At 39.5% G+C, this 26034-nt stretch overlaps 1 protein-coding gene across 3 annotated transcripts in view; it reads right to left on the bottom strand.

Moving 5' to 3' along the window:
* The window catches only part of PPP2R5B (protein phosphatase 2 regulatory subunit B'beta), a 150301-nt gene that overhangs the window by 76395 nt on the left and 47872 nt on the right, over window positions 1–26034 (bottom strand). For all 3 annotated transcript variants that reach the window (XM_053720128.1, XM_053720129.1, XM_053720130.1), the window contains exons 3-5: window positions 20009–20205; window positions 8775–8876; window positions 8334–8426 (exon numbers count right to left, since the gene is read on the bottom strand). In XM_053720128.1, the coding sequence (XP_053576103.1) occupies window positions 8334–8426; window positions 8775–8876; window positions 20009–20205 (392 nt within the window). The remainder of the gene's footprint in view (window positions 1–8333; window positions 8427–8774; window positions 8877–20008; window positions 20206–26034) is intronic.

The raw sequence follows: 26034 nt of genomic DNA, 5'->3' as shown, positions 1-26034 counted from the left end.
TGAGCAAGTGAAAAGGGGTTATCGCAGTAGTTGGTGTACGCTTGGCTTTTCACTTGTATTAAAAGTTGAAAGTAAACGCGCAATTCAAGTTAATGTGACCACAGATCTGTGGTTAACTGTTTTGCGAAACAAAATAGTGTCACAAAACATATCAAAATACATTACAAAGTACAGTTACACTCATAATAACACTCAGCTAGATTACGAGTTTGGTGTTATGAGTGAAAAAGCAGCATTATGGCCCATAACGCTTCATTTATCCTAACGCTGCTATTACAAGTCTTGTCGGCATAGCTGTACCGCACACCTTTTAGTCAGTCACGCAACGTCAGTACCGCACTTTTAAAAATGTCCTTTTTCAATAGGACTCCCATAGCGCCGGTATTACGAGTTTGCCTGGGAGGCTAAAAGGTGAGCGGTACACCCTATACCAACAAGATTCGTACCGCGATCTGAAAGTCAGTAGTTATGAGTTTTACGTTACAAAGCTGTAACATAAAACTCATAACTAAAGTGTTACAAAGTGCACTAACACCCATAAACTACCTATTAACCCCTTAACTGAGGCCCTCCCGCATTGCAAACACTATAATATACTTATTAACCCCTAATCTGCTGCTCCGGACATCGCCGCCACTATTAAAATGTATTAATCCCTATTCCTCCGCTCCCCAACATCGTCGCCACTATAATAAACCTATTAACCCCTAAACCGCCACCCTCCCGCATCGCAAACACTATTTAAATATTATTAACCCCTAATCTGCCGTCCGCCCCCCCCGCTATAATAAACCTATTAACCCCTAAACCGCAAGCCCCCCACAACAAAATATACTTAAATAAACTATTAACTCCTAAACCTAACGACCCCCTAACTTTATATTAAAATTACAAATTCCCTATCTTAAATTAAAACTTACCTGTCAAATTACAAAAATTAATTTTAAATTAACAATTAAACTAATATTATTCTGAAACTACAATTAAACTAACTGCCAATTAAAAAAACCTAAAATACACATTAAAAAAATCCTACCACTCTAAATATTACAAAGTAACTAATTACAAAAAAATATATCTAAATTACAAAAAATAAAAAAATAAAAATTACCAAAAAATAAGCCAATAAGATTGAACTCTCATTCTATTGGCTGATTGGAACAGCCAATAGGATGAGAGCTCAATCCTATTGGCTGATTGGAACAGCCAATAGGATTTTAGCAGCTTTAAATCCTATTGGCTGAAATCTTTCAGCCAATAGGAATGCAAGGGACGCCATCTTTGATGGCATCACTTGCATTGAAGTTCCAGTGTACGGTAGAGACGGTATGAAGAGGATGCTCCACGCCGGATGTCTTCAGGATGGACCCGCTCCGCGCCGGATGGATGAAGATAGAAGATGCCGTCTGGATGAAGACTTCTTGCCCCCTGGATGAGGACATCGCCGGCTGGATGAAGATGGAAGAGGCCGCCTGGATGAAAACTTTTTGCCACCTGGATGAGGACTTTGCTGGCTGGATGGATCCTTCAAGCGGGACTTCAATAACTGTAAGTGGATCGTCGGGGGTTAGTGTTAGGTTTTTTTAAGCATTTTTTGTGTGGGTTTTTATTTTAGCTTAGGGTTTGGGCTTTTCATAAAAGAGCTGATTGCCCTTTTCAGGGCATGGCAAAAGAGCTAAATGCCCTTTTAAGGGCAATGCCCATACAAATGCATTTTTAAGGGCAATGCCCATACAAATGCCCTTTAAAGGGCAATGGTTAGCTTAGGTTATTTTAGATAGTTATTTTATTTGGGGGGTTGGTTGGGAGGGTGGTGGGTTTTACTTTTGGGGGAGTGTTTGTATTTTTTTTTTACAGGTAAAAGAGCTGATATCTTGGGGCAATGCCCCACAAAAGACCCTTTTAAGGGCTATTGGTAGTTAATTGTAGGCTAGGGTTTTTTTATTTTGGGGGGGGGGGGGGTTATTTTGCTAGGGCTATTAGATTAAGTGTAATTGGTTTTTATTTTTGATAATTTGTTTTTTTTTTTTTTTTTTTTTTTTTTTTTTTTTGTAATTTTAATTAATTTTAATTTTAGTAATTTTAGTGTTTTTTTATGTTAGGTTTTAGTGTAAGGTAGGTTAGGTTTTATAATTGTAACTTTAATTTAGCTGTATTTAAATTATGTTAAAGTTAGGGGGTGTTATGTAGGGGGCGGCGATGTTAGGGGCAGCAGATTAGGGGTTAATACCTGTATGTAGGTGGCAGCGATGTTAGGGGCAGCAGATTAGGGGTGTTTAGACATGGGGTTTATGTTATGGTGTTAGGTTTTTACATTAAATGTATTTTCCCCATAGACATCAATGGGGCTGCGTTACAGAGCGTTTCATTCCGCGATCGCAGGTGTTAGACTTTTTTTGGTTTTTTTGGCCAGCTCTCCCAATTGATGTGTATGGGGAAATCTTGCACGAGCACGTAACAGCAGCGCTTGTTTTCGGTGCGGTATGGAGCTCAACGCCACCATATCTCCCGCACAAGCCTCCTTTTTTTAAAATCATAATACCAGCGCTATAAGAGGTTGAAATAACACCACTTTTGTGGCGGTCGTTAAAAACCCTATAGCGCTCAAAACTTCTAGGGCTCGATCCGATATAAATCGTCGCCCGCAAAAGCCGGCAACGCCAAAATCTGCGCGGGTTTGGTATCCTATATACGGCGTAACCTAGAAGTTACGCCCGTATATTTCTGATGTCAGCCGTAGTTTTTTTGGCCATAGGCAGGTATACCAAACCAGCGCAGTTTGGTATCCAATATACAGCGTAAGGACTTACGTGGCGAAAATTGAGAAATCTTACTCCATTTTCACCTCGCCACAAAAAGCAACCGTAAGAAGCCTTACGCTGACTATTGGAGCCCCGTAACTACCTAAACTACCTGCAAAATAAAACCTAACACCTAACGCATGCGCAATGTCTATCTACCTGTCAACCGCGATCCCCCACCGCAATCCCTAATAAAGTATTTAACCCCTAAACCGCCGCTCCCGGTCCCCGCCACCATCTACATAAACTAACCCCCTACTGTGAGCCCCTAAAACCGCCACCATCTAACTGATCTATCCCCTAATGTGAACCCCTAAAACCACCGCCATCTACCTGATCTATCCCCTAATCTGACCCCTTACACCGCCGCCATCTACCTTATCTATCCCCTAATGTGAACCCCTTACACCGCCGCCATCTACCTTATCTATCCCCTAATCTGACCCCTTACACCGCCGCCACCTATATAAAAATTATTAACCCCTAATCCAATCCCCCTATACCGCCGCCAGCTATATTAATATTATTAACCCCTAATCTAATATCCCTAAAGTAATAAGCTCTATTACCAGCCCTTAAAAGGGCCTTTTGCGGTGCTTTGCCCCAAAGTAAACAGCTCTTTTGCCCTATAACCTGCCCTCCCTACACCGCCGCCACCTATATTAATAGTATTAACCCCTAATGTAAGCCCCTTACACCGCCGCCATCTATATTAAAATTATTAACCCCTAATTTAATCTACCTACCCCGCCGCCAGCTATATTATCTATATTAACCCTAAGTATATTATAGTTAATATAGTTATTACATTATATATATTAACTATATTAACCCTAATTATATTAGGGTTAATATAGTTAATATAGTTACTATAGTATTTATATTAACTATATTAACTCTATCTAACCCTAACACCCCTAACTAAATTCCTATTAAATAAATCTAATTCATATTATAAACTAAAATATTCCTATTTAAATCTAAATACTTACCTATAAAATAAACCCTAAGATAGCTACAATATAATTAATAATTACATTGTAGCTATGTTAGGGTTTATATTTATTTTACAAGTAAATTGTTTATTATTTTAACTAGGTATAATAGCTATTAAATAGTTATTAACTATTTAATAGCTACCTAGTTAAAATAATTACCCAATTACCTGTAAAATAAATCCTAACCTAAGTTACAAATACACCTACACTATCAATAAATTAAATAAACTACAAATATCTATCTAAAAATACAATTAAATAAACTAAACTAAATTACAAAAAAAAAACACTAAATTACAAAAAAAAAAGATTACAGCAATTTTAAGCTAATTACACCTATTCTAAGCCCCCTAATAAAATAATAAAGCCCCCCAAAATAAAAAATTCCCTACCCTATTCTAAATTATAAAATACTCAGCTCTGTACCAGCCCTTAAAAGGGCTTTTTGCGGGGTATTTACCCCAAGTTAACAGCTCTTTTGCCTGTAAAAAAAAAAGAACACAACACCCCCCCCCAACATTACAACCCACCACCCACATACCCCTATTCTAAACGCACCCAAACCCCCCTTAAAAAAACCTAACACTACCCCCCTGAAGATCTCCCTACCTTGTCTTCACCCAACCGGGCCGAACTCCTCATCCGATCCGGGCGATGTCTTTATCCAAGCGGCAAAGAAGAAGTCTTCATCCCGGCGATGTCTTTATCCAAGCGGCAGCAAAGTCTTCTTCCATCCGGCGGCATCTTCCATCAAGCGGCATCTTCAATCTTCTTTCTTCGGTCCTCCGAATCAGAGCATCCATCCCGGCCGACGACTGAACGACGAATGAGGTACCTTTAAATGACGTCATCCAAGGATTCTATCAGCCAATCGGAATTAAGGTAGGAAAAATCTGATTGGCTGATTGAATCAGCCAACCAGATTGAGCTCGCATTCTATTGGCTGATCGGAACAGCCAATAGAATGCAAGTTCAATCTGATTGGCTGATTGGTTCAGCCAATCGGATTGAACTTGAATCTGATTGGCTGATTCAATCAGCCAATCAGATTTTTCCTACCTTAATTCCGATTGGCTGATAGAATCCTATCAGCCAATCGGAATTCGACGGACGCGATCTTGGATGACATCATTTAAAGGTACCTCATTCGTCGTTCAGTCGTCGGCTGGGATGGATGCTCCGCGTCGGAGGAGCGAAGAAAGAAGATTGAAGATGCCACTTGATGGAAGATGCCGCCGGATGGAAGAAGACTTTGCTGCCGCTTGGATAAAGACATCGCCGGGATGAAGACTTCTTCTTTGCCGCTTGGATAAAGACATCGCCCGGATCGGATGAGGAGTTCGGCCCGGTTGGGTGAAGACAAGGTAGGGAGATCTTCAGGGGGGTAGTGTTAGGTTTTTTTAAGGGGGGTTTGGGTGCGTTTAGAATAGGGGTATGTGGGTGGTGGGTTGTAATGTTGGGGGGGGTGTTGTGTTCTTTTTTTTTTACAGGCAAAAGAGCTGTTAACTTGGGGTAAATACCCCGCAAAAAGCCCTTTTAAGGGCTGGTACAAAGCTGGGTATTTTATAATTTAGAATAGGGTAGGGAATTTTTTATTTTGGGGGGCTTTATTATTTTATTAGGGGGCTTAGAATAGGTGTAATTAGCTTAAAATTGCTGTAATTTTTTCATTTTTTTATTTAGTTTTTGTTTGTTTTTGTAATTTAGTTTAGTTTATTTAATTGTATTTTTAGATAGATATTTGTAGTTTATTTAATTTATTAATAGTGTAGGCGTATTTGTAACTTAGGTTAGGATTTATTTTACAGGTAATTGGGTAATTATTTTAACTAGGTAGCTATTAAATAGTTAATAACTATTTAATAGCTATTATACCTAGTTAAAATAATTAACAATTTACCTGTAAAATAAATATAAACCCTAACATAGCTACAATGTAATTATTAATTATATTGTAGCTATCTTAGGGTTTATTTTATAGGTAAGTATTTAGATTTAAATAGGAATATTTTAGTTTATAATATGAATTAGATTTATTTAATAAAAATTTAGTTAGGGGTGTTAGGGTTAGATAGAGTTAATATAGTTAATATAAATACTATAGTAACTATATTAACTATATTAACCCTAATATAATTAGGGTTAATATAGTTAATATATATAATATAATAACTATATTAACTATAATATACTTAGGTTTAATATAGATAATATAGCTGGCGGCGGGGTAGGTAGATTAAATTAGGGGTTAATAATTTTAATATAGATGGCGGCGGTGTAAGGGGCTTACATTAGGGGTTAATACTATTAATATAGGTGGCGGCGGTGTAGGGAGGGCAGGTTATAGGGCAAAAGAGCTGTTTACTTTGGGGCAAAGCCCCGCAAAAGGCCCTTTTAAGGGCTGGTAATAGAGATAATTATTTTAGGGGGATTAGATTAGGGGTTAATATAGATACTATAGCTGGCGGCGGGGTAGGGGGATTAGATACTGGTTAATATAGTTTAATATCGCTGGCGGCGGGGTAGTAGCTCACATTAGGGGGTAGGTAACATAGATGGCGGCGGTGTTAGGGCTCACTTTAGGGGGTTATAGATTTAATATAGCTGGCGGCGGGGTCCAGGAGCGGCAGTTTAGGGGTTAATAACTTTATTAGGTGGCGGCGGGGTCCGGGAGCGGCGGTTTAGGGGTTAATACATTTTTTATTGTTAGGATAGTGAGGGGGGATAGCGGATAGAGGGTTAGACGTGTCGGGCTTACTTGGGGGAGGCGTGTTAGACAGTACGGGAGATTTAGACTTTAGTCAGGTTTTGTAGGCGCCGGCAGTTTCTAAAGTGCCGTAAGTCACTGGCAACTCCAGAAATTTGTACTTACGCAGATTTCTGGACATCGCTGGTTTATCCGACTTAGGCCAGTTTAGCAACTGCCGGCGGAGTTTATAGGATAGCTCGAGTTGCGAGCTGAAACTACGGGCGGCGGGGGTTCTCTCGCTTGCGCCGCAAACTACGCCGTATATCGGATCGCGCCCCTAGCTTTTTGACTAATAAAAAATATTTTAAAAAATTGCAGAAAAAGTTATAAGGGCTCAAAGATATGAAGATATGAGGTCTCAGGTATTAGAAAAAAAAGGTAGGCAATATGTATTTACATATATATATATATATATATATATATATATATAAACACATAAGTACATATGTACACACACATATATCTATATATATATATATATATATATATATATATATATATATATATATATATATATATATATATCTATATCTATATCTATATATATATATATCTCTCTATATCTCTATATCTCTCTCTCTCTCTCTCTCTCTATATATCTATATATATATATATATATATATATATATATATATATATATATATATATATATATATAGGTATAAATATATATGTGTGCGAAAACCATCATATATAAGTAGAAATATGTATTTATGAATAAATAGAACTCGCGAGTAGGGTGTTTTTTTCCACTTTTTTTTTGCTCTATTGACTTCTATAGGGGAATATCTTATCGCATGGGCCATATTGTAAGTACAGCTTTTTTCACTCGTCAGTTTAACACTCGAGCTAAAATTGTTTACATTGAACTTGTAATATGAGTGCAATACGACAGGAGCCAAAAGCTTACTTCTAGCACAGTTAACGCTTGACTGAAAATTTACAATAGCCCCATAGCACTAAGAAGTAAAACATATTTTTGCTGTATTTCACATTATTTATTATTAATTATTATTATTATTTTGACTAGTAGTGCTTTATTATCTCTAACTGGTAGACTATACTGGTACTTTTATATCCCAGCAGGGGCAGCCTATACTGTGGGTAAAATAGGGCATGTGCACGTGCAGAGGGCCCGGCACATAGGGTGGCCCATCAGTGGTATTGGCCAGGGAGCGCATCGGCCCCACCTGTATAATGTAATATCCCCCTTTATCCCCCCCAGTCATCCTGAAGCTGCTCCTGGTGCGCCACCTCTGCGCACAACCACAGCTGGTTACATGAGCAAGCACAGCGCCAACAGCTTTGCCAGTGGTTAAAAAATTGGGCAATAAATAAACAGTAATGTGGGACCCCTGTGCCTGGTCCTGGTGTGTGGACCCTGTGGGAGGTCTGTTTCCCTGGGGGCCCTGGAGTCTCTTCTGGTGAGGGTGGTGGAGCAGGTGATCAAGGGCCCTTCCCTAATTTTTGCCTGGGGGCCCTGGATGATCTCAGTCCACCCTTGTATCCCAGTATGCCTTTTAATGTTTATATATACACAGGGCTAGAGCATTACATTAGTCTGCTGCTAGTCCCAAATAAGTAAAATAAATTACAGGGAAATTGAAGGAAATGTAACCTTTCTCCACCATATTTTACAATGAGCAGAATAACAAGTTTTGTGCACTGACTGGTAAACTACAGTAATGTATATCTTGTCTGCCTTTCTGTCGATCTGTTTGTCTGCCTGTCTCTCTGTTGTTTGTCTGTCTCTCTGTCTGATCTTAATAACATATGCATACTCACCATGAGGACAAACTTCTGATCAACATATCTTTTGGCCAAAGACGGTTGGAAATCTTGACTCTCCAGGAATCGGAGAAAGAATTCATATACCAGCTGCGGACAAAAACAGAGATAAGGAGAAGAATATACATATAAAGAGAGAAAGATAAGTTTATAAAATGAGAAGCAAGAGATTTTGGATAGAAAGTCGTGTAGAGGACAAAAAAAGATGTCATTGGTGCAAAACAAAGGGAAGAAGGAGTGAGATATAAATGGTTAGTTTGGTGTAAAGGATGAGACGTAACATGAGAAGGTAGAGGCTGAAAGGTCAACAATATGATGGAAGCACTTGAGTGCATGGGGGAGGAAGAAGAGATAATTGTAGAGTTGTCATTATCAGTAGACATTAGGCTGTGCAGTTGGTATAATATGTCATTGAAAGTGAAGTGCCACATATTTTACCTGCAGATGCGGCCAAGATGGCTCGAAGTTTGGCTCATCCTCTTCTGGGTCAAACTCTGGATTATCAGTCGGAGGTAATGTCCGAAATATATTCACTGATATCTGTGTGAGAAAGATGAATAGGTTACACTATCACCCTGTAACTGGAGGGAGAAAATGTCTAAAATAATTTGTTCATGATATCCTGCTGCAATTCGACAGACTCATAGATCACCCTGTATGTGTCACCCTGTGCTGAGAGGGACAAATGCCTAGATCCCCCCATCTGTGTCACCCTGTGCTGAGAGGGACACATGCCAAGATCCCCCCAGCTGTGTCACTCTATGCTGAGAGGGACAAATGCCTAGATCCCCCAATCGGTGTCACTTTGTGCAGAGAGGGACAAATGCCTAGATCCCCCCATTTGTGTCACCTTGTGCTGAGAGGGACAAACACCTAGATCTCCCCAATGGGAGGGAAATACTTATTACTCCCTTCTGTCTGTGTCTCTCTGCTATTGGAGGAGCAGACTCAAAACTCCCTTCTAAGCCACCCTGCAATGGGAGGGACATACTTATAACGCTCTTCTGTCTGAGTCACCCTGTTAAGGGAGGGACAGACTAATAGCCCCCTTCTGTCTGAGACAGTCACTCTGAAATGGGAGGGACAGATACATAGTTCCCTTCTGTCTAAGGGCCTGATATTCAAAATGTCTGCGCTCAAGTGAGATAATCTAAGAAATCTTATCAGTATGGAGAGGTCCCTAAATAAATGTTAGAAACACATATTTTAATTTGAAAGATATTTATCTCACTATGCAGGTTTTGTATGAGAAGGAGAGACACCTGCATTATAAGGTCTAAAAAAAAAAAACAATCGCAAAGATTTTGCAACATTTGTGTCTATGCCTGCAAGGTTTGAAAATCTGGCCCTAAGTCAGAATACAGTCAGAGGGACACAGCCCCCTTCTGTCTGTGTCACCCTATGATAGATGGGACATATATATATATTCCTTCTGGCTGTGTCACCCTATGATAGATGGGATATACCCGTATTTTTTGCTCCATAAGACGCACCTGACCATAAGACGCACCTAGTTTTTAGAGGAGGAAAACAAGAATAAAAATATTCTGAATCAAATGGTGTAGTAAACTATTTAATAAACTAATAACAGCAGTCAACAGTGGAAGAAAGAGCCATCATCCTATATGAAGCATGGTTAGCCTTGCAAATCCTGCAGTCTGCCCTTTCTATTCTTAGAATTACAAGATAAACATTTTTCAGAACAGGTGTAGCTTAGCCAGAGGAGGCTGTTCCTAACTACAACATATCTGGGAGTCGGCTCTGTTAGTTGTTCTCAGGTATGTGGGTCCTATTCAGTGAGTTTTCTATACAAGCAGTGCTGAGGAACTCGTCTCCAATACAAAGCATAGGTGGCTAAACTAATTAGCAGGGCTGACCTGAAAACCTGGACTGGATCTACCAGCAGAAATGTGGGGTCTTCTTTTTCAAGCAAGAGCCAGACTATGTTGTTTTTTAAAAAAATTGTATTTCTTTTCAATGACCATGAACACTTCACTTTATACTAACTTTATGTCACATATACAGTCATCGGCTGGCAGTGGCACAGACAGTTGAGTTACTGAGTATAGCCTCCTTACCAGTGCAAAGTCTTCTTCTTGTATGATTCAGAAGTAGCGCGCACAGCTGGTAAGCCACTCCCACACTCAGTCACGGCACGCATGTTCCCAGACAGTCTGACACTCAGAGACAGTGCTGCGCAATACGTAAGGTTAGTGTACAGTACGCACAGCCTCAGGAGGGCAGGAGATAACTTGACGTTGAGAAAATGACGTTGCTTGCGCGAGCGAAGTGAAAATGTTAAAAACCGGCTGGGTGGCTATCACATTCGCTCCATAAGACGCACAGATATTTCCCCTTACTTTTGAAGGGGAAAAAAGTGCGTCTTATGGAGCGAAAAATACGGTATATATGTGTATATATATATATATATATATATATATATAGAAAGCAAAAGAATGCACTCTCAGGACTTTTCCACAAAAAAACCAATTTAATGGAACGTTTTCGGGGTTCACAACCCCTTCATCAGCATGCAAAACAAACAAAATTCAACTCATTTATAGTGTTACATATCAATTACATCATATCAACCTTAGTGTCCCTCCAAAGGAAAAGTGCGCCAATTTTTCGAGTTTGGAACGCATATTGCGTTCCACAGTGCTATCCGGAACCGGAAGTTGTATTACCTCACTTCCGGTTTACGGATTCAACAAACCAAACATGAAATTAAAAATGAAATAGTGTACTCTACAATTTCAAACGTGTTAAAGTGACATACTAATTTGTGGGACTTATTGTAGCAAAAATGTGCCGCATTATAATAAGTGCCAAGAAAATTCGTGATAGAAATACGTTGACAAATGTTGCTACATCCGGTCGGCATAGAAACGGTAACTATGGTAATCATATACAATTCTGAGTACCAAAAGATGCCAAAATTTACAATAGTATGTCAGCTGAATGAAGCAACAACTTTCATAGTGTCAAAAAAATAGCGTGCACTCAAATTATATACAATCATATTGTATATATAAAGAATGATTAAAAATAAGATAGTTATAAAAAAAACTAAAAATTAAAAATTGAACCTTATGGCAGTACCATTAATTGGAATGGCAAGATACAAATGTAATGTTGCAAATATGATTGCTATGGCTTGCAGTGTATCGCCAGTATATTGCAACAGAGTGGCATTAAACATGTGTATCATGAATATCAAATTAGAGCAATATTCAGAAGGATGAATATATATAGCAGTGTTATAGGACTTTGTTATTGTATCTTAAGGGCACCATTTTCACTTGAATTAAGCCTTGGCCATTAAGGGGTTATAGCTTGCAATGGCCAAAATGTGAATATTTGTGCCAAATGGGGCGGATTTTATTAACCTTATTTGAGAATTCTAGCCCCAAGTATAGTTATAAAAAAACAGGGATATTTGAGAAAAGGTAATAAAGATAAGGATCATGGACATATATGGCTCATACAGATACTATCCATCTCTGGAACTTATCCAGGTGGATGTGACTTTTAAGTGTCCGTTTTTTGGACTGGTGGTGCATGTGAAGAAAATGGGTAATGGCTCTTGGCGGACCAGGCTTCCACAGAGAAGGTGGAGACAGATGTCCCCCCTAAACCATGCCGTTAGGCGCACAACACTTGCCCCTACAACTAGGGGAAAATGAAATGTGTGCCAAAACGGAGCCACCATGTCCACCTGGCATACCCCAAGTATGTAGCACCCCAGTTGTTAATCACATTATGCTCTTAAAGTCCGGCATGGTGTTCAGGCCACCAGGTTGTATTGTGCCTAATCTGAACATCCACTGGGCCTCTCGTCTCAGGAGTTGCTTGTTCCGGTCGCCACCCCGATCCAATGGGGGTATGTGGTCGATTAGAATGTAGCGGATGGAGGATACTGAGTGTCCCTTGTAAGCGCAATGTCGCGCTACTGGCTGTTCGGAATCGCCATTTTTAAGTGCTGTCCTTATGGCGTGGCGATGATTGGCCATACGCTCACGAAGTGTGCCAGAGGTCTTGCCTATGTAAAAGCAGGAACATGGGCAAAACAATAAATATATAACGTGAGTGGTGGTACACGTTATAGAGTGCAGGATAGAGAATGTTCGATTGGTATGCGGGTGATGGAAAACTTTAGTACCCACTAGGCCATTGCACGTTGTGCAGCCCAAACAACGATAAGAGCCCCTAATATTCCTTTTCATCCCAGTTGAATAACACTGTTTGGGGTCCATTTTCACCAGCAGGTCTTTGAGATTAGTTCCCCTCTTGAACCCAACCATAGGTCGTAGGTTATGAGTAAATGTGAGTTTAGGGTCTGAAGCCATGATTGGCCAGTGTTGTCGGAGAATTTGGCCAGTATTTTTTGTCACTGGAGTAAAAGTAGTGGACATGATGAGCTTGTCACTAGCGTCCCTCTTGGGTTTAGGTGTAATTAATTCTGTCTGTGTAAGTCTTGAAACAGATTCCATAGCCTCATGGATTATCGGGATCTTGTAGCCCCTGTTCTGGAACTTCTCACCCACTTCTTTCAATTGGGAGACCCCCGTTACAGGGTTCGAATTGTTGCGCATTGTTCTTATGCATTGTGATTTTACAATGCCCTTTAGTAGGGCTGGGGGATGGCAACTATCTGCCCTTAATATAGAGTTGCGGTCGGTAGGTTTATGATACAATGTGGTTCCTAAATGGTTAGAATCCTTGAAAACTGTCAAGTCTAAGAAATGAATGGATGAAGTATTAGCTGTCATCTTAAACTTGACGTTGTTAGTCGTGTTATTAAACACATCAAACCATTTGTGGAGTTCCTCCAGGCCCCCTCGCCACACCAAGAAAATGTCATCTATATATCTGTAATAACAGATAATAGATACATTCTGCGTATTCCACAGGTACATGTTTCCAAATTGTGACATGTAAATATTGGCGTACGAGGGGGCCATGGAGGAACCCATGGCTGTGCCAGCAGTTTGCAAATAATAACTGTTTTCGAACCGAAAATAGTTTTTGAACAGACAGAATTCAATGAGGGACAATAGAAATCCTACTGGGGGACCCTCATAAAGGGGGTTACCCGTGAGGTGTTCCTGTATAGCCTTAAGTCCGTCAAGATGAGGTATAATGGTATACAGACTGTTGACATCCAGAGTGACGAGTAAATCATCTGGCTGGATGTCAACAGTCCGTATTTTACGAATGAAATCATTCGTATCCATAACGTAAGACCGTGTTTCCTTCACCACTGGCTGTAAGAGTATGTCCACATATTGTGCTATAGGTTGGGTGAGTGACTCCCTGGCTGACACAATAGGACGTCCCGGTGGGTGGTCTAATGTTTTATGGATTTTGGGGATTGAATATAAAATGGGTATCTTGGGGTATGTGGTGATGCAAAAGTCACGAATGTGCTCAGTTATGTGCCCATGTTCAAATCCCAATTCAATCAATTTGTCAAGTTGTATTTTAAATTGTGTAGTGGGGTCAGAAGTTAGCAATTTATATGTCTGGGTGTCTGATAATTGCTTCAGGATGTCCTCTCTATAATCGCTGTAATCTAAAAGGACAATGGCCCCGCCCTTATCGGCGGGCCTTATGACTATAGAGGAGTCATTCTGGAGAGTTTTAATAGCCTTCAATTCATCTCTTGAGAGATTATGTTTCCATAATGTATCTTTTCTTTCTGTATCCAAGTCCTGTGTTATCAACCTCAAAAATGTTTTAGTACTTGGACTGCTATTGCTTGGTTCAAAAGAGCTGGGTACATTACATTTAAGTTCAATATGGGACTTCTGTACAGACGAATCCTTGTTTTGAAAGAATTCTTTGATCTTAAGGGATCTGTTTAATTTGTAAAGGTTTAATCTGTCACGGTCTCGGGGAGGGGGAGGCACTACAGACCCCATATCAGGCGGGCGGGGTATCAGACACAGACCCCCCAGACGACCGTGACAGAGGACATAATAGTCAATTTGAGCACACATGCCTTGACTGATAATGAACGTAAAGTTCTTAATAAAGGCCTATCTTTTGTGCCGAGTACTTTAGTCTCTGAATTTGACCTTAAACTAGACCTTTACAAATTAAACAGATCCCTTAAGATAACTGAGCACATTCGTGACTTTTGCATCACCACATACCCCAAGATACCCATTTTATATTCAATCCCCAAAATCCATAAAACATTAGACCACCCACCGGGCCGTCCTATTGTGTCAGCCAGGGAGTCACTCACCCAACCTATAGCACAATATGTGGACATACTCTTACAGCCAGTGGTGAAGGAAACACGGTCTTACGTTATGGATACGAATGATTTCATTCGTAAAATACGGACTGTTGACATCCAGCCAGATGATTTACTCGTCACTCTGGATGTCAACCGTCTGTATACCATTATACCTCATCTTGACGGACTTAAGGCTATACAGGAACACCTCACGGGTAACCCCCTTTATGAGGGTCCCCCAGTAGGATTTCTATTGTCCCTCATTGAATTCTGTCTGTTCAAAAACTATTTTCGGTTTGAAAACAGTTATTATTTGCAAACTGCTGGCACAGCCATGGGTTCCTCCATGGCCCCCTCGTACGCCAATATTTACATGTCACAATTTGGAAACATGTACCTGTGGAATACGCAGAATGTATCTATTATCTGTTATTACAGATATATAGATGACATTTTCTTGGTGTGGCGAGGGGGCCTGGAGGAACTCCACAAATGGTTTGATGTGTTTAATAACACGACTAACAACGTCAAGTTTAAGATGACAGCTAATACTTCATCCATTCATTTCTTAGACTTGACAGTTTTCAAGGATTCTAACCATTTAGGAACCACATTGTATCATAAACCTACTGACCGCAACTCTATATTAAGGGCAGATAGTTGCCATCCCCCAGCCCTACTAAAGGGCATTGTAAAATCACAATGCATAAGAACAATGCGCAACAATTCGAACCCTGTAACGGGGGTCTCCCAATTGAAAGAAGTGGGTGAGAAGTTCCAGAACAGGGGCTACAAGATCCCGATAATCCATGAGGCTATGGAATCTGTTTCAAGACTTACACAGACAGAATTAATTACACCTAAACCCAAGAGGGACGCTAGTGACAAGCTCATCATGTCCACTACTTTTACTCCAGTGACAAAAAAAAATGGCCAAATTCTCCGACAACACTGGCCAATCATGGCTTCAGACCCTAAACTCACATTTACTCATAACCTACGACCTATGGTTGGGTTCAAGAGGGGAACTAATCTCAAAGACCTGCTGGTGAAAATGGACCCCAAACAGTGTTATTCAACTGGGATGAAAAGGAATATTAGGGGCTCTTATCGTTGTTTGGGCTGCACAACGTGCAATGGCCTAGTGGGTACTAAAGTTTTCCATCACCCGCATACCAATCGAACATTCTCTATCCGGCACTCTATAACGTGTACCACCACTCACGTTATATATTTATTGTTTTGCCCATGTTCCTGCTTTTACATAGGCAAGACCTCTGGCACACTTCGTGAGCGTATGGCCAATCATCGCCACGCCATAAGGACAGCACTTAAAAATGGCGATTCCGAACAGCCAGTAGCGCGACATTGCGCTTACAAGGGACACTCAGTATCCTCCATCCGCTACATTCTAATCGACCACATACCCCCATTGGATCGGGGGTGGCGACCGGAACAAGCAACTCCTGAGACGAGAGGCCCAGTGGATGTTCAGATTAGGCACAATACAACCTGGTGGCCTGAACACCATGCCGGACTTTAAGAGCATAATGTGATTAACAACTGGGGTGCTACATACTTGGGGTATGCCAGGTGGACATGGTGGCTCCGTTTTGGCACACATTTCATTTTCCCCTAGTTGTAGGGGCAAGTGTTGTGCGCCTAACGGCATGGTTTAGGGGGGACATCTGTCTCCACCTTCTCTGTGGAAGCCTGGTCCGCCAAGAGCCATTACCCATTTTCTTCACATGCACCACCAGTCCAAAAAACGGACACTTAAAAGTCACATCCACCTGGATAAGTTCCAGAGATGGATAGTATCTGTATGAGCCATATATGTCCATGATCCTTATCTTTATTACCTTTTCTCAAATATCCCTGTTTTTTTATAACTATACTTGGGGCTAGAATTCTCAAATAAGGTTAATAAAATCCGCCCCATTTGGCACAAATATTTACATTTTGGCCATTGCAAGCTATAACCCCTTAATGGCCAAGGCTTAATTCAAGTGAAAATGGTGCCCTTAAGATACAATAACAAAGTCCTATAACACTGCTATATATATTCATCCTTCTGAATATTGCTCTAATTTGATATTCATGATACACATGTTTAATGCCACTCTGTTGCAATATACTGGCGATACACTGCAAGCCATAGCAATCATATTTGCAACATTACATTTGTATCTTGCCATTCCAATTAATGGTACTGCCATAAGGTTCAATTTTTAATTTTTAGTTTTTTTTATAACTATCTTATTTTTAATCATTCTTTATATATACAATATGATTGTATATAATTTGAGTGCATGCTATTTTTTTGACACTATGAAAGTTGTTGCTTCATTCAGCTGACATACTATTGTAAATTTTGGCATCTTTTGGTACTCAGAATTGTATATGATTACCATAGTTACCGTTTCTATGCCGACCGGATGTAGCAACATTTGTCAACGTATTTCTATCACGAATTTTCTTGGCACTTATTATAATGCGGCACATTTTTGCTACAATAAGTCCCACAAATTAGTATGTCACTTTAACACGTTTGAAATTGTAGAGTACACTATTTCATTATTAATTTCATGTTTGGTTTGTTGAATCCGTAAACCGGAAGTGAGGTAATACAACTTCCGGTTCCGGATAGCACTGTGGAACGCAATATGCGTTCCAAACTCAAAAAATTGGCGCACTTTTCCTTTGGAGGGACACTAAGGTTGATATGATGTAATTGATATGTAACACTATAAATGAGTTGAATTTTGTTTGTTTTGCATGCTGATGAAGGGGTTGTGAACCCCGAAAACGTTCCATTAAATTGTTTTTTTTGTGGAAAAGTCCTGAGAGTGCATTCTTTTGCTTTCTATTTCATGGTATATCATTGCACCCAGGCGAGTTGGCTACCGGTGGGCTGAACTTGAAATTGCTTACTACTATATATATATATATATATATATATATATATTCCTTCTGGTTGTGTCACCCTATGATAGATGGGATATATATATATATATATATATATATATATATATATATATATATATATATATATTCCTTATGGCTGTGTCACTCTGATAGATGGGGGATATATATATATATGGCTGTGTCACCCTGTGCTAGGGGAGACAGACTCATAGCTTTGAATTTCTGTGACATCCATGGGGGTAATGAGAGAATCATACCTCCCTTCTGTTTGTGTATTTCGATAGTGTAAGAAAGGGTGTAATGATTTTGTATATTGCTGTACATCGTCTGAAATATGCCGATCAGTACACAAAATTTTTAACCTGCACTGACACCATCAAACAAACTGACGTCTCAAATATATTAAGTTATTAATAAACACTATGCTTTGTTACTGACGTAGACAGTAAATGTACACAATATAATCTTACTATGATCATGCTGGGATAATTCTGATCTGTAGTGTGACCAGGCAAATATGTTCCTAACAGTGACTCAGACTATCTTTATACGTCTATAGTGTGACTTGCTATTTCTGCTTGTATATAGAGGGAGATATTCCTACTTTATGTGGAAGTGGAGACTTTTAGAAGAATAGAGGAAGTTGCATTCCAGTTTTAGGCAAACCAGTAAAGAACTTTATTCAGGTTAAAACAAAAAGCAACGTTTTAGGGCTCTTGTCCCTTTGTCAGTCTGAGCTAAAATGACAAAGGGGCCGGAGCCCCAAAAACAGTGCTGTTTGTTTTAACCTGAATAAAGTTATTCACTGATTTGTAGACATGTTCAACGCGAAAAAAAATTGTTTTGTTTTCGTTTACATTAGTTAAATAAATAATTTAGTTTAGGCAAATTAGTTTAGTTAAGTTTAAAAAAAAATTGTTTCGGCTAATTAGTTATGTTAAGTTAAATAGTTTTATCGGATCCGTTCATTATTTCGGATCCATTCTTAATCATATTCATTATTCTATTCTAATAGGTGTTAGGGTTAGGTTTAGAACTTAGGTTTAGGGGTTAATAACTTTAGTATAGTGGCGGCGACGTTGGGGGCGGCAGATTAGGGGTTAATAAATGTAGGTAGGTGGCGGCGATGTTAGGGGCGGCAGATTAGGGGTTAATAATATTTAAATAGTGTTTGAGATGCGGTAGGGCGGCGGTTTAGGGGTTAATATGTTTATTATAGTGGCGGCGATGTCCGGAGCGGCAGATTAGGGGTTAATAAGTGTAATATTAGGGGTGTTTAGACTCGGGGTTCATGTTAGGGTGTTAGGTGTAAACATACATTTAGTTTCCCCATAGGAATCAATGGGGCTGCGTTATGGAGCTTTACGCTGCTTTTTTGCAGGTGTTAGACTTTTTTTCAGCCGGCTGTCCCCATTGATGTCTATGGGGAAATTGTACACAAGCACGTACAACCAGCTCACCGCTGACTTAAGCAGCGCTGGTATTGTAGTGTGCGGTATGGAGCTCAATTTTCTCTACGCTCACTTCTTGTCTTTTAACGCCGGGTTTATAAAAACCTGTAATACCAGCGCTGTAGGTAAGTGAGCGGTGACAATAACGTGCAAGTTAGTACCGCACCCCTCATAACGCAAAACTCGTAATCTAGCCATTAGGTTTTATTTTTATTTCACAGGTAAGTTTTGTATTTATTTTTAAATAGATAGATAGATATTAATTGTAACTTTAATTTAGGTCTATTTTAATTATGTTAAAGTTAGCGGGTGTTAGGTTTAGGGGTTAAAATAGTTTAATTTAGGTGTGGGGGTGGCGGTTTAGGGGTTAATAGGTTTAAGCGATGTTGGTGTATGGCAGTTTAGGGGTTAATAGGTTTATTTTGTGTTTTAGTTAGTGTTGGCGATGTGGGTGTACGGCGATTTAGGGATTAATAGGTTTAGTTAGTGTCGGTGATGTCGGGGAACTGGGGTTTGGGGTTAATATGTTTAGTTAGTGTCTGTGATGTTGGGGAACTGCGGTTTAGAGGTTAACAGGTTTAGTTAGTGCCAGCAATGTTTGGGAATGGCAGTTTATGGGTTAATAGGTTTATTTAGTGTTTTAGTCAGTGTTGGCGATGTGGGTGTACGACGGTTTAGGGGTTAATAGGTTTAGTTAGTATCTGCTATGTTGGGGTAATGCGGTTTAGAGGTTAATAGAGTTAGTGTTGGCGATGTTTGGGAACTGCAGTTTAGGGGTTAACAGGTTTAGCTAGTGTTGGTGATGTGTGGGAACGGCGGTTTAGGGGTTAATAGGTTTAGTTAGTGTCCGCGATGTCGGGGAACTGTGGTTTAGGGGTCAATAGTTTTAGTTAGTGTTGCGGAACTGCAGTTTAGGGGTTAATAGGTTTAGTTAGTGCTGAGGGTTATTGGGGAAAACCCTGCAAGTTAGCACCTAGGGACTTACTTTGGTAGAAGTGTTTCAAGAAAGAGGAGTGCAGGTCTGTTTGGTGTTTTATATCACTCACCATCTTGATGACCTCAGGGTACACGGGCTCTATAAGGACCCCCCTGTTCGTGGCAATACACTCTACCAATTCATTCAGGGCCGCCCTTTTGATTTCTTTCCCTTTGAGGTCAGCAACACAGTCCATAAAATGGAAGATAACAGAACATTGTTGCAGCTTCTTACAGAACAAATCATGCAGCTCTGAGACAGGGGCATCTGCAGGGAAAGAAAATGAAATATAATGTCACTTAAGAAACACCTTCCGGCAATACAGTGAATTAATAAATAATGACAATTAAATAGCAGAAAATAAATAAATAGAAATGTATCATTACTTGTGATAGACAGCAAATTAGTTGTCAGCAGTAATTTAATTACAGAGATTAAAGCCAGCCGTTTAGGAGGGGTATATTAGCAGTGGTGCTTCTATGGAGGGGGTTTGGGGCAGTTAAAAGCAGTATGCACACCCCCCGGTCATTATTGCAGCAACCTGAATTCTCAAAGGTGTCAAAACGCATACATTTGCAAAGCGGTCCCTACATTTTTCTCCCCTTTAGTTTGTTCCCAATTATCTATTTTATATGCTGGAGTGTATTCAATTGTGTACAAATAGCTCCTTTACCTTTATTTCAGCCTTTAAAATAACTGATGTTTGCCTGTGGTATCCTTAACAATACTGAAAGCTTCCATACTTAACCATTTCATTGCTAAGCCTTTTATACCCCATACCTATACCGTTACCCCAGTGATCGTCTGACTATACCTTTACCCCAGTGATCGCCTGACTATACCATTACCATGGTGATAGCCTGACTATACCGTTACCCCAGTGATCGTCTGACTATACCTTTACCCCAGTGATCGCCTGACTATACCTTTACCCCAGTGATTGCATGACTATACTGTTACCACAGGGATTGCCTGACTTTACCGTTACCCCAGTGATCGCCTGACTATACTGTTACTACAGTGATCACCTGACTATACTGTTACCACAGGGATTGCCTGACTTTACCGTTACCCCAGTGATCGTCTGACCATACTGTTACCACAGTGATCACCTGACTATACTGTTAACAGTGATCGCCTAGACATACTTTTTTTTATTGTGCATATAATGTAACATCTCCAAGCAAATACCCATGAGTTTTCTAACGTTATTTGTAAAAGATCTGTTGTGTGGTACTGCTCTAAAACCACCATGATTTGAACAAGCAGATCATTCTCGTTCAAAAGAGTTGTTTTGGAGGTTTGTTGCTGCTAAGGGAATGGAGATCGAGGGGTATGAAAATATTCCCCCCCCCATCCAGCACCATTGCAGTAGTTGGTGACATCACCGGTACTCCCATAAAGCCTGGGAGCGCTGCCCACTATGCCACCAACTAACCCTGGCCTGTAGGGGTTCGCCAAAAACAGTGCTTGATCGGTGAACTACAGAAAGTGATAAAATAATGATTTGATTTTCCTGCAAGCTCAACTCATTTTAATAGGTTGTGTTTTCAGGGGACAAACCCAGCTATTTCATTTATAAAAATAAATATCAATTTCTCATAGCTCGAATAAATCATTGGAAACGCATTAAGGGGCCGAATTATCAATGTGCAGGTGGACATGATCTGCTGTAGCGAATCATATCCGCTGCACATCGATAAATGTCGATAGCATAAGCTGTCAGCATTTATCATTGCACATGCATTTCGTTAGAAATGCTTGTGCAATGCCGCCCCCTGCCGCTAGCATGGGGTGTCAATCAACCCGATTGTATGTGATCGGGCGGATTGCTGTCCGCTGCCTCAGAGGTGGCAGACGAGTTAAGGAGCAGCGGTCTTTAGACTACTGCTTCTTAATTCCTGTTTCCAGCAAGCCTGAAGGCTAGCGAGGAAACAGATGCATTGAAGCCAATTGACAGGTTGATAAATCGGCCCCTAAGAGTTTCACTGTCACATGATTTTTGCAACAGAAGTCCTTTACTGTTAATGGGCAATAAACTGTCAGGAGCTATTGTATGGTGTATCTTAGCAACACTTCAAAGGAAAAACTTTTCCTTTGCCTAAGGGCTGAGTCGGGAACTAATGGGCACTGCAAAAATCAAGTTAATAATGAATTAAAAGGTAAATTCCTTTTAGATTGAATGATGAATAATACATACTTGCAATGGTTTCTATTAAGTATAAGCCACTACTTAGTGCTTGTTTTGTTACTACAGTAAAACAGAATTTATCCAGTAACAACAAGAGGTAAAAAAGAGGGAAAGGGCAAACACCTCTTGCTTTTGCAGACCTCCCAAATGTCGCTATTTGAGAGGGACAGTCCCTAATTCTAAGTTCTGTCACTTAGCCCCACCCCTGAAACATCCAGACAAGCCCACAAACTGCCCAGTCACACCCACAGACCACCAGACACACCAACAATACCACCCATGAACCCTCCCCTCCCAACATGGCTCTGTCCCCAAAAACAATGTCAACTTCCTGTGTTCCTGATACTCAGCCACAAATGTTGGGAGGTCTTGTGTAAAATTATTTACAGGGAGGTGTTTAATGTCTGTCTGAATAAGAAAAATAGATATAAGTAGAGGGTTGCCAGCTCATCAGTTAGAATACTGGATGACCTTTAGGTTGATTGATGGTAGCTGGTATCATACAATGGCCCCTTCCAAACCCCATTCTTCTCACCCTTGACCTCACAACGTATATATTTTTCACAAGCGAACTGTGTTTCTTTTTCCCTTTGAGAGCCAGTAACACACAAATAAGATTACATTTTTGACTGCCAGTAACACACATACAGCAATGATTTGATCCCCTCGGCTGCCAGTAGAACACCCACAGCAATATGTTTACACTCCAATGGTCAACATTCAAAAGCCACAGAACAGAGATTTCACACTCCAGCAGTTTCAAATCATGCACAAAGCAATGTTGTTGTTTTTCTATTTGTAACAGGGGGGTTTTTTTTTATACAAAATTCTGCAAAAATGTCTAAACTAGCTGTCTGATTTGCAGTATTTGGAGGTTACTGAATTTGCTTCTTGCCTTTTCTGGGGAGCATGGAACAAACATTTTTTTTATACAAAATCAATAGGTGTTTAATTTCCTTTAAATAACTTTTCTTTCACTTTTTTTCCAGCAATAAAAAAATTCTGCTTTTTTTTTAATTCTGATTTTTAAAACTGTTAAATGTAGTAGAATTGCATAATCAGCAAATGCATAGCACAAAGACAAAAGAGCAGTAGATTTTTTTTTACTGGCAAATTAAAAAGTATTTTATTTGGCTAGCCCATTGTATCATGTGACAGACACCAACCAATCACATATACCTATACACAGTGAACTCTTGCACATGCTCAGTAGGATAAAAAGACTGCTCACAATTTGATAATCTAAGTAAATTAGAAAGTCTCTTTATTTTGATTTTAGTGCCCCTTTAAAGGGACATTGTACATTTGATTTTTCTTTGCATAAATATTTTGTAGATGATCCATTTATATAGCCCATCTGGGAGTGTTTTTGTAACAATGTATAGTTGTACTTATTTTGAAATAACATTGTGCTGATTTTCAGATTCCTAACCAAGCCCCAAGGTTTTAGATGTATATGGATGTCTACAGATTCCTGCGGCTCCTGTTTGTTATTTGTCTTTTCATTTGCAGGGGAGGAGTGAAGTGTCTGCTCTTCCTGCTTTCCTAGCCCCTTTAACTGGGTGTCCCAGTCTAACCTCATCAACAGAGCTAGACTGAGAGCTTCTAAGAAAGTTTTTAAAAGGATTTTGATATCAGTATATGTGCATATTCTTCTTTATAGTACTGGCAGCCTAGAATGGGTAACAAGTAAATGTTGTAAGTGTTATTGACAGTCAATAAGGGGTTAATGCATAGCTCTGAGTGTGGTACTGGTAGCCACTGGGGGTAAAATATGTGCCCTGTTACTGGCAACCAAATGTGTAATATCACTGCTCTCTGAGTGCAAACGAGGTAACAGGGTAGATGAGGTTGAAAGAAGACAGATATCCATTGAGTTCAAACTATACAGATCCTAAAAGATTTACAATAAAAAGTTCTAACTGAGCTTAAAGGGAGATGAGGCCCAAATTTCATGATTCAGATAGAGCGTACAGTTTTAAATAACTTTCCAGTTTACTTCTATTATCTAATTTGTTTTATTCTCTTTGTATTCTTTGTTGAAAGTATACATAGGTAGGCTCAGAAGCTGCTGATTGGTGGATGCACAAATATGCCTCTTGTTATTGGCTTTTAGCTAGCTCCCAGTAGTGCATTACTGCTTCTTCAAAAAAGAATACCAAGAGAATACAGCACATAAGATAATAGAAGTATATTAGAAAGTTGTTTGAAACTGTGTGATCTATCTGAATCATGAAATAAACAAATTGAGTTTCATGTCCCTTTAAATTAAAACAATTAAAAATATTAACCATTTGACACAAGCAATCATATCCCTGAAGTCTGTTTCTAGCCAGAAATGTATCTAAGCCAATTTTAAATGTATCTAAAGTATTGGCATTTACTACCTCCTTAGGTAATGAGTTCCACAATTGTATTGCTCTTAAATTGAAAAAAACATTTACATTGCTGGAGATTAAATCTCCTTTCCTCCAGCCTTAAATTGTGACCTCTTTTCACAAAAAAATTCTTGGAATAAACAGAGCTTCCGCCATCTCTGTATATGGGCTTTGAATATATTTATATAAAGTAATCATGTCCCCTCTCAAAATATTGCTTATTGCATGTTACTGGCAACCAGAGAGAAGATACAATCAGTCCTTTGTGAGTATTGCAAAAGAATGGGATGGTTAAAATCACTGCTTACTTTGTTAATGGCAGCCAAGGAGATAAAATCTCTGCTCTGACATAAAAAAATACAGCAGACTCAATGGGGAGATCTAAAGTAGGGGTTGTGACCACAACTATTGCCCATCCGCAGTCGCCTACATGTAAATAATATTTTTGGGGAGAACAAACCAAATTACTTCTCCTCTGACAATATTTCCAGAATTCCTCAGAATAACAAAAATAATGCGTCAACTGATGAAATGTTCTTTTTTTTTAATCACCTTTTTAGCTTTTAATGTTAGCGTTCTGTATCCTATCAATTGCAAACCAAATATCTTTCTAGTCCAACATGATAACATTTCACAAATATTTAACAATGTGGTATTAAGGGATTAGCTTTCTTTTTAAACAATAAAAATTCTGTAGTAAACTGACTCTTTAACTTAAATGGACAGTCAACTTGAACTATTGTTTAAAAAGATAGCTAATCGGGCGGAGCCTGTTTTATCTTAGTTTATATAAGGAGATCAAGCACAGGTCTTCATAACTGTAAACTTTATTAAGAATGCTATACACACACACTATGCAAGAGGCACTTCCTGACTCTACCATTGTGCACATAACAACAGGTTGATATGGTTCATACCAACTGATAATCTCAATATCACACATTTCCCTTTTTCTTTTCTTTTTAAACAACAGAAAACTTAAAGTACATTTTTTTTTTAACTGTAGTCTATGTGAAAAAACTTCAGTCCCTTTTAACATTGTTCAATTAGACGATTAGGTTTTTTGATGTATCGACCTGACCTTGTTTGCATTGCATCACTGGCAGGCAAGTCAGTCGAGCTTTGCAAAGTTTCTCTGGCATCTTCATTCTCCAACTGCAATGGAGTGTTCAATGTATCCTCACAGGTTTCCTTCACTGCCGAATTGTTGTGAACTGATGGAATAGCCATCAAATGTCTACGATTCCTACGTAAACATTGCCCATCATTGGTTTGAACTACATACGATCTTGGAGAATATTGCTGGATAACTGTCCCTTCAGTATTCCAGCTGTTTGAACCTTGTACTCGCACAGGAGTTTGTACCTGAAGATTCTCCAAAGGCTTTGCAGCTCGGTCATAGTATTCATTCCTTTTTTCTCTGAGTTTCAATTTGGTTTCTATTACATGTTTTTGTGGGAACCTTTTCCAAGGTTTCACAACTGGTACTCGTGTGACCAGCTGTCTGCCAAACAATAATTCTGCCGG

Source organism: Bombina bombina, chromosome 7 (assembly GCF_027579735.1).
Source record: "Bombina bombina isolate aBomBom1 chromosome 7, aBomBom1.pri, whole genome shotgun sequence".
NCBI classification, from domain to species: Eukaryota; Metazoa; Chordata; class Amphibia; order Anura; family Bombinatoridae; genus Bombina; species Bombina bombina.
Note: the sequence above shows the minus strand (reverse complement) of the source record. Positions and strands in the feature narration are given on the sequence as shown.